General features: G+C 36.4%; 1 protein-coding gene across 5 annotated transcripts in view; it reads right to left on the reverse strand.

Moving 5' to 3' along the window:
- Positions 1-1,210: 1,210 nt before the first annotated feature.
- The window catches only part of CPSF2 (cleavage and polyadenylation specific factor 2), a 55,623-nt gene continuing 42,569 nt past the window's right edge, over positions 1,211-14,264 (reverse strand). For all 5 annotated transcript variants that reach the window (XM_053601197.1, XM_053601200.1, XM_053601198.1 and 2 more), the window contains 2 exons: positions 12,629-12,763; positions 1,211-12,236 (listed from right to left, as the gene is read on the reverse strand). In XM_053601197.1, coding sequence (XP_053457172.1) covers positions 12,144-12,236; positions 12,629-12,763 — 228 coding nt within the window. In that variant the 3' untranslated portion in view covers positions 1,211-12,143. The remainder of the gene's footprint in view (positions 12,237-12,628; positions 12,764-14,264) is intronic.

The following is a 14,264-nucleotide window of genomic DNA, read 5'->3' on the forward strand; positions in this document are numbered from 1 at the left end:
GACATGCTCTATTTATGGCTTGCAATTTATTTGTGTGTCACTGATTTCCTATAGAAGTTAAAACTTTCAGAGCACTCCAGAGCTAACTAGGCTGATAGAGGCCTCACATAGCAGGAAACAAAGTTATGGCATGAAGAATTCACTCAGGACTTAAAGAGCCCTGCTAGTTCCCAATGTGAAACATTTTTAATAATTACTAGCAATAAGGTAATGAGGAGAGTAACCAGTGTAACAAATATTTTTAAAAATTGTTCTATTTCCCCCTAGTTGATCAGGGTCAAATATGGTCTCACAACTTCCGAGAGAGAGAAATATTCAAAATTAAAAACAATACCAAACAAAAACAACCAACAGAAGGCAAATAGACATCATCCACGTATGTTAACACTAGAAGCAAATTCTTGGAACAGTAATGTTTTGGGAGATGGTGGTGGATAGGTTACTGTTGCCCTCATTTAACTGTTGAATGTTGCAGAGTACCACCTCTTCCCAAAGAGTGTTTACTTACATGTATAGCACATAAAACCAGTTCATTACTGGGGATGAAGGAACAAGCAATTTACCTGATGATCAGCTTCTTGGAGGCTTGTAGTGATCCTGAGTCCATTTCTTTGTAAGATACTCTCTCTCCCAAAAATGACCCCTATTGCATATTTCACCCTAAATATCCTTAGTTCCTATTTGCTATGGTTTCCAGGTCCCTCAACAAGCTGGTTACTTTCCTATGGACCTAAGTCAGTTATTAATGTTTGTAAAAAGTGGTACTTGGGCTGTTTGCAATTACTGTATTTGCTAGAGTTAATATCGCCCCTGATGTATGGCTTTAAATGGATGCACAAATGTCTGTATTTCAGATTACAAAGAAAAAACTGGAAACCATCCAACAAGTGGGAAGAGCTAAATAATGATATAGCCAAATCATGGAGTATTTGCAGCCATTCAAAGATGTTTACAAACATGGGAAGATTTTTCTGTAAAGGCACAAAATACAGAATTGTATACTCATAAATTACATGAACATTTCATTGAAAGAAGATGAAAACAGACCAAAATGATAGTACAGGCCATTTTTCTGTTTTGCTATGCCTCATAAACTTTAATAATATGCATTAGAGGGGAACCTTATAAAACAAAGGGGGGAATGTTTACTGCAGAACACCTCTAAGCAGGGTCTTTCTTACTAAAAGAATAAAGCAGGGCCATTACCACCTTTAAGTTTTTATTTTTTATTGATCCATAATATTTGTACATGCTTATGGAGTACATGTTATATTTCAAAACATGCATACAAAATGCAATGATCAAATCAAAGTGTTTAGAATATCCATCACCTCAAACATTTCTTTGTGTTGGGAACATTTCAAATACTTCTATTTTGAAATATACGATATATTATTAACTATGGTCACCCTACTGTGCTACTGTTCTGTGAACACTAGAACTCACTCCTTTTATTTAACTGTATGTTTGTGCCCATCAACCAACCTCTCTTCATCCCCCTTATCATCACACACACACACCCTTCCCAGTCTTTGGTAACTACCATTCTACTTTCTACCTCTATGAGATCAATTTTTTAGCTCCCATGTATGAGTAAAAACATGTGATATTTGTTTTTCTGTACCTGGCTTATTTCACTTAATATAATGACCTCCCGTTCCATCCATGTTGCTTACTGCAAATGACAGGATTTTATTATTTTTTGAGGCTGAATAATACATCAATGTGTATAATACATACTGCATTTTCTTTTATCCAGTCATCCATTGATGGACACTTAGTTTGATTCCATATCTTGGTGACTGTGAGTAACGTGGCAATAAACATGGGGTGCAGGTATCCTTTTCACTGATTTCTTTCTTTCCTTTGGATAAATAACCAGTAGTGGGATTCCTGGATCATATGATAGTTTTTAGTTTTTGAGAAATATCCACGCTGTTTTCTACAACGGCTGTACTAATTTACACTCCCACTAACAGTGCATAAGAGTTCCCTTTTCTCCACACCCTTACCAGCATTTACTTCTTATCTTTTTGATAACAGCCTTTCTAACTGGGCTCACTGTGGTTTTGCATTTCCCTGATGATTGGTGACATTGAACATTTTTTCATAAACCTACTAGTCATTTGTATATCTTTTGAGAAATGTCTATTCAGATCCTTTTTTTTTTTTTTTTTTTTTTGTAGAGACAGAGTCTCACATACCACCCTCAGGTAGAGTGCCGTGGCATCACACAGCTCACAGCAACCTCTAACTCTTGGGCTTACGTGATTCTCTTGCCTCAGCCTCCCGAGCAGCTTGGGACTACAGGCACCCGCCACAACGCCCGGCTATTTTTTTTTTGGTTGCAATTTGGCCGGGGCTGGGTTTGAACCCGCCACCCTCGGCATATGGGGCCGGCGCCCTACTCACTGAGCCACAGGCGCCGCCCTATTCAGATCCTTTTTAATTGAGATGATTTGGGTTTTGCTATTGAGTTCCTCATATATTCTAAATGTTATTCCTTGTTCAAAGAAATTGGTAAATGTTCTCTTCCATTCAACCAGTTTTTTTTACTCTGTCATTTCCTTTGCCATGCAGAAGCTTTGTCTATATATAGTCCCATTTGTCTACTTTTCTTTTTGTTGCCTATGCTTTTGAGATCTTAGCCATAAAAATCTTTAAAATCTTTGTCTAGACCAACATCCTGGAGAATTTCCTCTGTGTGGTCTTCTAGTAGTTTTCTTCTAGTAGTTTTATAATTTGGGGTCTTATGTTGAAGCCACCTTTATTTAAAGTCTATTAGTAATTACAGAGTCCATTAGTTTATTAGTAATATGGCCTTAGTCTATTACCTTTTTTTGGCAGCCACCTTTATGCTCAGCATAGACCAATAAAACTTTTTTTAGAACCTAGACTTCTAGGCTTTATCCTCTCCATCACGTTTGTGCCCTTGGTTTAGAAAGGTGACATTTCACTTTCTCACATTTATCCCACTATCCAAACGTGTCAGTATCCCTTTAGGTACCTACTTTGTTTTCTGTAAGAGCTGCTTCTTTAAGTAGAAGGTCATCTGCAAATTTTCTTAACCTCACCAGTATCTTCAACCAGAAAATTTATTAAACTGTAAAGTAAGGTGAGGATAGAGCCCATGAATTCAGACAAGCACAGATTCATCAACAAGGAACCTGCAGAAACAACTCTGGAAGGGTAAGAAACCTAATTGACCAAATCCTAATACAACCTCACTTTTCCTCTTATCCAAAGATTTTATGGAAAATTGTTAGTTTTAAACATTCCCCGGAAAAAGTTGCTTCAAGATTTGCATGCAGCCTATAGATTTTATTTTTGATTAACAGACACTATTTTCTACTACTCTATAGGAGTAGCATAAAATCAATAGTAAAGATGAAAGAGTATTTCTAGATTAATGCATTATGCATTGACACAAGAAAGTTTGCTCTGTTATACTTCATTATAGGAAATGTCTAAAGATAAAAACGTTTACACCTACATTAGGTCATATAGTATAAATTCCACTGTTATCCAGAGGAAATTCTGAGTAATACATTCAACGTTACTTTGAGGATTCTTGTTTAAAAGCTATTTTTATTAGAGCATTTTTTCTGTAGATCAAGTGGCATGGTGAAAGTACTGATTCACCAGTGATCAGCTAGCTGTGACTTCGAACAAGCCACTTGGGAAACCTGCCCCAACCCCCCACCCCCACCCCAGCAAGTTTCTTTAAGTTGTAAAAGTAGAGGTGATACTTAGCCTTTAGAGTTGTGATAAAGATGGAAGGGGGCAATGTGGCACTGAATAATCATCACCGTGTATTAAGATGCTCACCATAGGCCATACACTCCAAGTGCTTTCCCTGGTTCACATCATTTAATCATGTGACCCTAGGAATGGTATGACAACCATCCCCATTTATCTGAAGAGCTAAGATATAAAGCAACTGGCCCAATCACAACAGAAAGTGGTGGCCCAGGCATTTGAAGCCCCTGACTCTGGAGCCTGTGCTCTTAGCCACTGTATCTGTAGAGTGGATGTTTATTGAGTTTTTGCTTCCCATTCTCCTACCTTTTGGTAACAGGCCCTTAAATTCTTAGGGAGAATTCTCCCTATCTGTATCTAATTGGCAAGACTAACAATCAAGGTGCTCCCTTATCTCTCTCGCCAGAGTCAGCACATAACAAAAACCAAGCTGAAGCCAGCACATGGCTATATTCTCAGCTCCCCTGGAGACTAAGGTGAGAGGATTGTTTGAGCCCAGTAGTTTGAGTAAGACTCTATCTCTCAATTAAAAAAAAAGGCTGATTTCCTTCATGATATTGTATGTTGAGAGACCCAATTTGTAGCTGACACATTCCTTTAGTAGGGCTTTGAAAGACTGCCAGGCCTGAATCCCCAGAGCTATCTGAGGTTACTCTCCCAATAAACTCCTTTTTTTCCTAGTTAGCCAGAGATAGCTTCTTCTGCTCAAAACTGAGTATCTCTAATCAAAACCGCTACACACTGTAACATGTCACACTGAGAACTAGAGGACCAATGACAGACTCTAAGCTTCAGTTTCCTCCTCTATAAATGGGAGTTAATAACAGTACCCACACTGCCTAGTGTTACAATTAAGCAAGACATGTAAAGCACTTACATCATTTGGTATATCAAAGTATTCAATGACGGCTACTATTGCTAAGGGCTCAGTTCTTTTTTAGTAAAAGGGCACTTAAGCAGTTATTCCCATTAGGTGAAACAAATCTCTAAAATGGAAATAATTATGGTTATAGACTCCATTTTCTTACAGGTAGGAATAAGTTCTAATAATTATACAATTGCCCACATTTGTTACATAATTGGACTCCATCCTAAGCTTTCCAAAGAATCATTTGTCCAGGGGTACAATATTATTCCTCCCACAACAAATTGTTAAGATTGAAGAATAACTGACTGTTTAATAAAAGAACACCTCAGCACTCAGTATAGTGAACTTGGTCCTGACACTCCTAAAACTTAAGGGGGTGGATGATCCAAATGATGAAGTGACAGGCAAAGTTTTCTGCAAGGACAGTTATAAAGTAATATTAACACATTATTTAAGATCCTTAAGTGCTAATGTGTTCCAGCTTAGAGAGCATTTTGGATTGAGATTGCTATTCCTGCCATAACCATTACTCCTCTCAAGACTGGATTTATTGTTTCCTTTCTCTTTGTATTTTTCTCCACTAACACCACTCCCTATCATAATTTAGACACTTGCTTTAACATTATATACAAGTAACAAGGAAAACATTTTAATAAAATAAGCAAGACAAAAACCCAGACTATACAGTCCTAGTCAAAGCAAAAATCTTCAGTATCTATGCTTATTTCACCTTTGCTAGAATACCACACAAATTAGAACGTTTGTTTTAGCAATACCATCTGAGCCTAAGGTGCCTTCTTTAAAATACCCACTGTTGGGTTCAATTGGCAGGGTGCTGACATGGATCAGGGAAAGGGAGAGAACTCAGTCCTTGCAGCAACAATATGCACGAGGCTGGGAACAAAGGAGCCAGCCCCATGCTCGGAAGACTGGAAAGTAACAAAAAAGCAAATATACTGAAGACTGTGGGAGCCCAGTTTTTAAACACAGGGTACAAGTTACAAATGTGTAAAGGGAGAAGCCTGGGGCAAACTCTATGGAGTAGAAGTGGAAAGGAGATGAGTGTAGACTTGTGGTTTTTCATATACATAACTGGATGGATGAGGAAACAAACGTAGCTGCATGTATTTCCAAATTTGTCCACTGAGAGGACCTGGACAGCACAATGGCAATGATCACAGCATTGCACCCAGGTCTTGGTTCTAAACCATTCTCCCTTAAAATGAACCAGGACTTTAGGGGAAATGGCTGATTTCAGGACTGGAATAGAGAAAATGAGTCCGAAACATCTTGTGGTGCCCCAAAGTAAAGAAGTACTCAAAGAACCATGAGGAAGACACAGGAGCCAGCTTGAAAATGCTCCCACTAGCCAAATCTGAGACAACTGGAATATCAAAATAAATCACGATCATCCATGTTCTATACTGATAAAAAATTAAATAAGTAAATGGGGAAGAAAAGAAAGTGCTGTCTTACAGAATGCCCGCTAAATGTAGCGACAATGGTAGAATTAGAAAATCACCGTTTAAGGCTGGGTGTGGTAGCTCACACCTGTAATCCTAGCCTTCTGGGAGGCTAAGGTGGGTGGATAGCTTGAGCTCATGAGTTTGAGACCTGCCTAAGCAAAAGCAAGATCCTGTCTCTACTAAAAATAGAATAACTGGCTTGGCACCCGTAGCACAGTGGTTACAGCATGCCAACCACATACACCAAGGGTGGCAGGTTTGAACCCAGCCCAGGCTAGCTAAACAACAACAATACAACAAAAAATAGCCAGGTGTTATGGCAGGCGCCTGTATTCCCAGCTACTTGGGAGGCTGAGGCAAGAGAATCACTTAAGCCCAAGAGTTGGAGGTTGCTGTGAGCTATGATGCCACAGCACTCTACCAAGGATGACATAGTGAGACTCTGTCAAAAAAAAAAAAAAAAAAGTAGAAAAACTGAAGCAAGAAGATCACTTGAGCCCAAGAGTTGGAGGTTACCGTGAGCTAGATGCCATAGCACTCTACCCAGGGTGACAGCTTGAGACTCTGCCTACTCCCCCCCAAAAAAGAAATAGAAAATCACCATTTAGCAATAACTGATTCAGATAAAAATCATCAGTGGATACTCAAACTAGGGATAAAAATTTGAGAAAGAATAGAATATTGGCATAATTTCAAAATAGCTCCCCACACAGTAGCCCTTCCTCATAAACTAATACCTATAGTAATCATTTTGCTATGGATGGATATATCAAAACTCTTTAAATTTATACCAGAAAAAAAAAAAAAAGAAGAAACAAATGTGAGAAAAATAGTAATACTTAGTAACTTCATAGTGGAGAAATTCTGAAGCCATCATAAGCAATATTAAAAATTAATAGCACCAGTAATGAGAAAAATAGACACTATGTGCCTGCTAATAAAATGTGGAAAAGAACATGGCATCGCTTCTCTGGTATTCCTGCCAAAAATTCATAACCTGAACCTGCGAAGAAAACATCAGACAAAGAGAGGGCCATTCTACAAAGAAGAGTGGCCTGCATTCTTCAAAAACATCAAGGTTATAAATAAGGAAAAATCAAGGAACTGCTCCAGATTAAGGAAGACTACAGGGAAAACATAACAAAATGCATGCATTATCCTGAATTGGATCCTAGATCATAAAGGAAAGCTTTATCATCAGGACATTTTGGGAATAAATGACAACATTTGAATGAGTTTATGGATTAAATGGTAGAATTTTATCAAAGTTGGCTTAGTGGTTTTGATGGAAGTATTGTGGTTATACAAGTGTGTCTTTGTTTTTAAAAAATAAACATTGAAGTGTTTAGGACAAATGGAACATCATAACTGCAACTTAGTACCAAATTATTCAAGAAAAAATGTGCACAGAGAGAATGAGAAGGTAAATACGGCATAATATTAACAATAAAGGATTCTAGGGGAAGCATATACAGGATCTTTTAAACTATTGTTGTAACTTTTCTGGAAAAATTTAAAATTATTTCAAATTAAAAAGTTAAAAACTAGGGCCCAGGCATGCTAGCTCACATCTATAATCCTAGCACTATTGGAGTTCAAGGCAGGTAAATTGCTTGAGTTTAGCAGTTTGAGACCAGCCTGAGCAAGAGCGAGAACCTGTCTATACTAAAACTAGAAAAATTAAGGAGGCATGGATTACTTGAGCCCAGGAATTTGAGGTTGCTGTGAGCTATGATAATGCTATGGCACTCAAGCCTAGGCAACAGAGTGAGACTCTGTCTCAGAAATAAATATATAAAATAATAATAGGATAAAATAAGTGGGATGAACTAGATGATTTCATTTTAACCATGAAATCCTAAGATTATAAGTTGTAAATTTCAACTGCTTACCCTCCCCCATTTAAATTGATAAACCGATTCTAAAACGCACATGAAAATGCAAGGTGGGTGATGAATACACTAAAAACCCAGACCTCCTCACTACACAATATATACATGTAATAAAATTAAACATATAACCCCTGAATATATTAAAATTTTAAAAAGGAAAAAAATAGAAATAAAAATGTAAAAGACCCTCAAAGAGTCAAAAACAATCTTGAAAGAGAACAAAGTTGGAGAATTCACACTTCCCAATTTCAAAACTTACTACAAAGCTATAATCAAGACACCATGGTACCAGCATAAAGGCAGACATATAGATCAATGAAATAGAATTATGAGTCCAGGAACAAACCAAACATTTATGGGCAAGTAGTTGTCAATAAGAGTGGCAGAACAATTCAATGCAGAAATATAGTATTCTCAACAAAGATTCTAGAACAACTGGGTATCCACATGTAAATGAATAAAATTGAAATTGTACCCCTACCTCACATCACATATAAATATCAAATCAACATGAATCAAAGACCTAAGAGCTAAAACTATAAGACTGTTAGGAAAAAAAACTGGTGCAAAATTTCATGACTTTGGAAGTAGGAATGGTTTTTTTTTTGTAGAGACAGAGTCTCACTTTATGGCCTTCAGTAGAGTGCCATGGCATCACACAGCTCACAGCAACCTCCAACTCCTGGGCTTAAGCGATTCTCTTGCCTCAGCCTCCTGAGTAGCTGGGACTACAGGCGCCCGCCACAACGTCTGGCTATTTTTTTTTTTTTTTGGTTGCAGTTCAGCCGGGGCCGGGTTTGAGCCCACCACCCTTGGTATATGGGGCCAGCGCCCTACTGACTGAGCCACAGGCGCCGCCCAGGAATGGTTTCTAATACATGGCAGCAACAGTATAAAGAACCAAAGTAAATTGGACTTTATCAAAATTTAAAACTTTTGTGGGACACAATTATAAGAGGGACTTTGCCTAACAATCGGTGCAACCTAATTCTTTGTACCCTCAATGAATCCCAAACAATAAATTTATAAAAAAATTTAAACTTTTGTGTTTCAAAGTACACTATCAAGAAAGTGAAACATAAGCCACAAGTGGGATAAAATATTTTCAATCATATATAATGGTTTAGTATCCAGAACACTAAAAATCTCTTATAACTCAAAAAGATAAACTAATTTAAAAATGGACAGAGGATTTAACAGACATTATTCCAAAGAAGATATATAATCAGCCAATAAGCACACGAAAAGATGTTCAATATCATTAGTCACTGAGGAAATGCAAATCAAAACCTCAGTGAAATACCTCTTCACACACACTAGGATCATTACAAAGCACCATTCTTAATAATAGCCAAAAACTGGAAACAACCCAAATGTCTATCAATAAACTAGATAAAGTGAATGTGGTCCTTCCACACAATGGAATTACACTGATACATGCTACATCAACGAACTTTGAAAACATGCGAAGTGAAAGAAGTCAGATAAAAAAAGACTATATATTGTATCATTCCGTTTTTATGAAATGTTCCAGAGAAAGCAAATTCATGAAGACAAAAAGTAGATTAATGGTTATCAGGGGCTAGAAAGAAGGGAGAATGAAGAGCGATTGCTAAAGGGTATTGGGTTTCTTTTTGGGATGGTGAAAATGTTCTGTAATGTTTATACAACTCTGTAAATACACCAAAACCAATGAACTGCATATTTTTTTTTTGAACTGCATATTTTAATAGTGCATTTTATGTTATATAAATTGCATCTAAATAAAAAAAAAAAAAAAAAAAAGGAGAATGAGCTGCCTTAGAAAATTGATTTCTAGCCAGGCATGATGGCTCATACCTATAATCCCAGCACCTATAATCTCTGGAAGGCTGAGTAAGGAGGATCATTTGAGCTCAGGAGTTTAAAACCAGCCGGAGAAAGAGCAAGACCCCTATCTAAACTAAAAATAGAAAAAATTAGCTGGCTGTGGTGGTAGATGCCTTCCAGCTACTCAGGAAGCTGAGGAAGAAGGATTGCTTGAGCCCAGGTGTTTGAGGTTGCCGTGAGCTAGGCTGGGGCCATGCACTCTAGTCCAAATGACAAAGCAAGACTCCGTCTCAAAAAAAAAACACAGAAAATTGATTTCTTTACCTCCATTTCGGGCCACCTACAGACTCATGAAAAGACAGAAATGTCTGTAACAATATTTGATATTAATATCCCACTGCAACAAATAACTATAATTTCTTTTTAACTGAATTATTTGCAGATAATCAGCTGATAGTCTATATGTTGTACTTAATATCTTGCTTTTAAATAATGAAGGTCTGAAAATTCCTCTGAGTTCATGATTTATTTCACAGTTTTTAAAAATTATATTTTTCTTTTTTTTGGTTTTTGGCCGGAGCTAGGTTTGAACCTGCCACCTCCGGCATATGGGACCGGCGCCCTACTCCTTGAGCCACAGGCGCCACCCAAAAGTTATATTTTTCTTAAGTAACTGAAGCTAAGACAAAAGTCTTCATGTTAGAAATTTTAGTAATATTGTCATCTAGAAATAGGTACAAGCATTACTCTTGCAATGACATTATTTAGCACAGTCATCTTCAAGCAGTAATTTAAAATTAATTCCTGCTCATAGGACAATAAAAAGTCTAGGCAAGAAACAATTTTGCTAGTACAATGTAATACGTATAACCAGATGCTTTAAACCATGAAACAAATGTAGATTTTCTTGGCTCTGAAATAAATACAGGATTATAGGCTTACTCCATACAGTAGTATGAATTTAAGTGAAATTTTTTCAAAGTACTGAAGAGAAAACAAACTCTTTATATTCTTCTTTTCTAACATTGTTTTGTTTATCTGGATTTTTGTATCAGAAAGCTGTAAACTTTGAATTAGCACTATAATCCTCAATAGAGGTTTTGTAAGCACTTAAAATAGAATGAAATACTAATTCTAGTCTGATATCATTGGGTTGTTCTATACATAGTTCTATACATAAGTTAAACAGGAAGCTTGATCCTTCTAAAAATGCTAACTGTAGAGAGGAGGGATTAAATACTTGTGAAAGGAACATCAAGGTCTGCCATGATCAAGCTACTTTCTAAAAAGTCATCAACAGATCATAATAGCGTGAAATGGCTTTCATTGCTTAGCTCAACAAAAATTTCACGTATTGTTCTTACACTCTTGAACATAAGTGGTTTATACCATTACCAGCGTAGTTAGCCACAAGAAAGACATGAACACAGAAAGAATAATCTTACCCAACCACTGCTTGGGTAACCTTAAGACAGCAAAACTTAAGAGATAAAAAGATTTACACCTTTTAATTAAATTATACCGTTACCTTATAAAAATGTGAGGTTCAACATTTGTAGTCTTTAAAACTAAATAGTTTCCAATACAGTAACCTAGTTGATGGTTTACATGTGTCTAAAATGTATGCAGAACCCTTAAGACTTGAACACATTATGGAGTTCTTTTGAATTATGTACAAATGATGGTATCATAATTCAAACTGGAAAACAACACAATTATAATAGAACAAGATACAGGAGAAGTAAAAATTGATTTCTGAACCAAATGTGTACTGTCTTACGTCTAGAGTGAATCACTGGGAAATACGGTCATGGAACGGATATGTTCCTTGTCAAAATAATTGCATATTCAAATTAGAAGAGTCATAGCACATATGCTTTTTTCATTTCTTAAAAATAAATGTCAAAAAACTGTTTTACCAGTTTTGTTTAGTTTTTTTGTGGCATGACTTTTCTAAATAATTCTCAGTTTTCATTCCAGAAAATACAAGAAACAGTTTGCAAGAACTCATGCAAACACATTTCTCTTAAGGCCATGAACTGGTTTGCATTGTTTTATTCAAGTAGAAAGCCCTTCTAGAATAAGGGGTTTGTAAATTAGGAAACCAATCACCTTCAATTCTTGGGCCTATACACTTGCTAGGAGCTCTATCACTCTGAAAGCCAAAAGACAGAATGCTCATTTAAGCATTAGCAAAATGTTCTCTATTTACATTTTTAAAAATCTAATACACGTTAAGTTTTTCTGGCAGATTCTTTTTGTATGTTACAAAACAAAATAGCAAAAGCTTAGCATAAGAATCCTTTTTTCTTAGAAAGGTCAAGCACATACTTCTTGACATCATGTCCTTTACACAATGGCATATTGTTCATATAAAAGGTCTCTTATCCTATAAAAATCTTGACAAAGGCAGCCTTCTAATCCGATGCGACCAGTTTCCGTCTAGAAACCAAGTTAAAAAAAAATTCTTTAGTATATTTTCTATTCATTAATATGCAGATATAATAATCAGAACATATGAAATAGATTTTATGATTGGTCAGGAAATGGGTTTCTCTGATTCACAGAAGATGGATATAATATTTAAGTCATGAATTTTACATAGACATAAATGTCAGAGGATTCAAATTACAAAAATTTACAATAAAATTATGTATCATATCTTCCAGAACCTTCTAGTCAATAAGACTTTAATAAGTCTTCAAGGTCACCATTATGAATATAAATTACCAAACTTCAGTTTTGTGAAATTACCAAGCAAGAATTATAGAATTCAAAATGATAAAACATCCGAAGTATGTGTTTCATTTAGCCATTATTAAAAACACACTTACTCTACGGACTGCTACTTGATTGTTGCAAACAAGCACACCTCCTACAAATTCAGCTTGAATACCCTCCCTTAAAAGAACTTGCTTGAAGTCTGATAGTCTTGGTTCGTTCATAAAAACTGACTGATGTCCAGGAACCTTAGATAAGGGCAGGGGACAAGAATAACTTCAAATAAAACACAAGACACAAGATGTACTGACTTGAATAAAGTAAAACACCACATCATCGCTAAGATATTCTATTATTCCCTGAAGTCCTTTGACACATCATTTCAAGACTGTAAATCACATTCCAAGTTGTTATTCTGAATTTTACCCCACTATTTAACATTACAAAGCCCTTCACATTTTCTGAATGTTTCACCATCAATTTTATTAGTCATGCCTCATAATAAGAGAGATAGTTTGGTAATGTTATGCTCTTCACTCAACCCACTCGCCTAAGGGGGTCAACTAGAGTGCCAGGAAGCAGAAGTGAAGCAAAAACGCATTTTCCAGATCCCAGTAGAGGATAATTCTTCTCTAACCCCATTTCCACTGCCCCTCCATCCTCAGAAGAAATGCAACAGATGTTACAGGTTTTACAATGAGAAAAGAAAGTGGCTCTTACCTAGTGCTGCTCTATTGAAATTGCTTTAAGAAGCACTAGCTCTAATACTCAAAGAAAAAAGATAATTCCTCCTTCCAATTTCAAGAGTAGTATTAGCAGGAAATTCAATGACAGAGGCTATCTCTCTATTCTTAATTTCATTGCAGGCTAAAGACATCACTTGATGTGCACAGAGGACTCTTACGGTTTTTGTAATATTGTTTTAAGGTTAATTACCTAGAATCTTTGATAATTTACTAGATACTGCTTTGAGAACATGTAAATACTCGAATTATATCTATATTTAATAAAATATTTCTAACTATAACAAAACCACAAGTGATTTGAACTGAATTGACAACATTAAAAATGGAGTGCAACAATAAGATGTTCTTATAAAACTGTTAATCTCCTGATTGGAAGCAGGTAGGTGATCCTCACCACCACATTTAGTATTTAAAAATACATACTGTGGCCAGGCACGGTGACTCATGCCTATAATCCTAGCACTCTGGGAGGCTGAGACAGGCTGATTGCTTGAGACCAAGAGTTCCAGCAAAAGGGAGAGATCCTCTCTCTACTAAAAAATATAGAAAGGGCAGCACTTGTGGCTCAAAGGAGTAGGGTGCCGGCCCCATATGCCAGAGGTGGCGGGTTCAAACCCACCCCCGGCCAAAAACTGAAAATAAAAAAAAAAAAAAAAAAAAAGAAAAGAAAAGAAAAATATAGAAAAATTAGCTGAACATTGTGGCAGGTTACCTATAGTCCCAGATACTCAAGAAGCTGAGGCAGGTGGTTCACTTGAACCTAGAAGTCTGAGGTTGCTGTGAGCTAGGCTAATGCCATAGCACTCTAGCCTAGGGCAACAGAGTGAGACTCTTGTCTCAAAAAATAAATGAAATATAATAAAAACCCATATGGAAAAAAAAACCCACAAAATAATTATGTACCTTAAAAGACTGGCTAAAGATTTCCTTTAAATTATTACCTCTAGCCATACAGAACTGATACATACGTAGATGCACATACACAAACACGTCTTGAGTAATC

Source organism: Nycticebus coucang, chromosome 9, assembly GCF_027406575.1.
Source record: "Nycticebus coucang isolate mNycCou1 chromosome 9, mNycCou1.pri, whole genome shotgun sequence".
In the NCBI taxonomy this organism is placed as follows: Eukaryota; Metazoa; Chordata; class Mammalia; order Primates; family Lorisidae; genus Nycticebus; species Nycticebus coucang.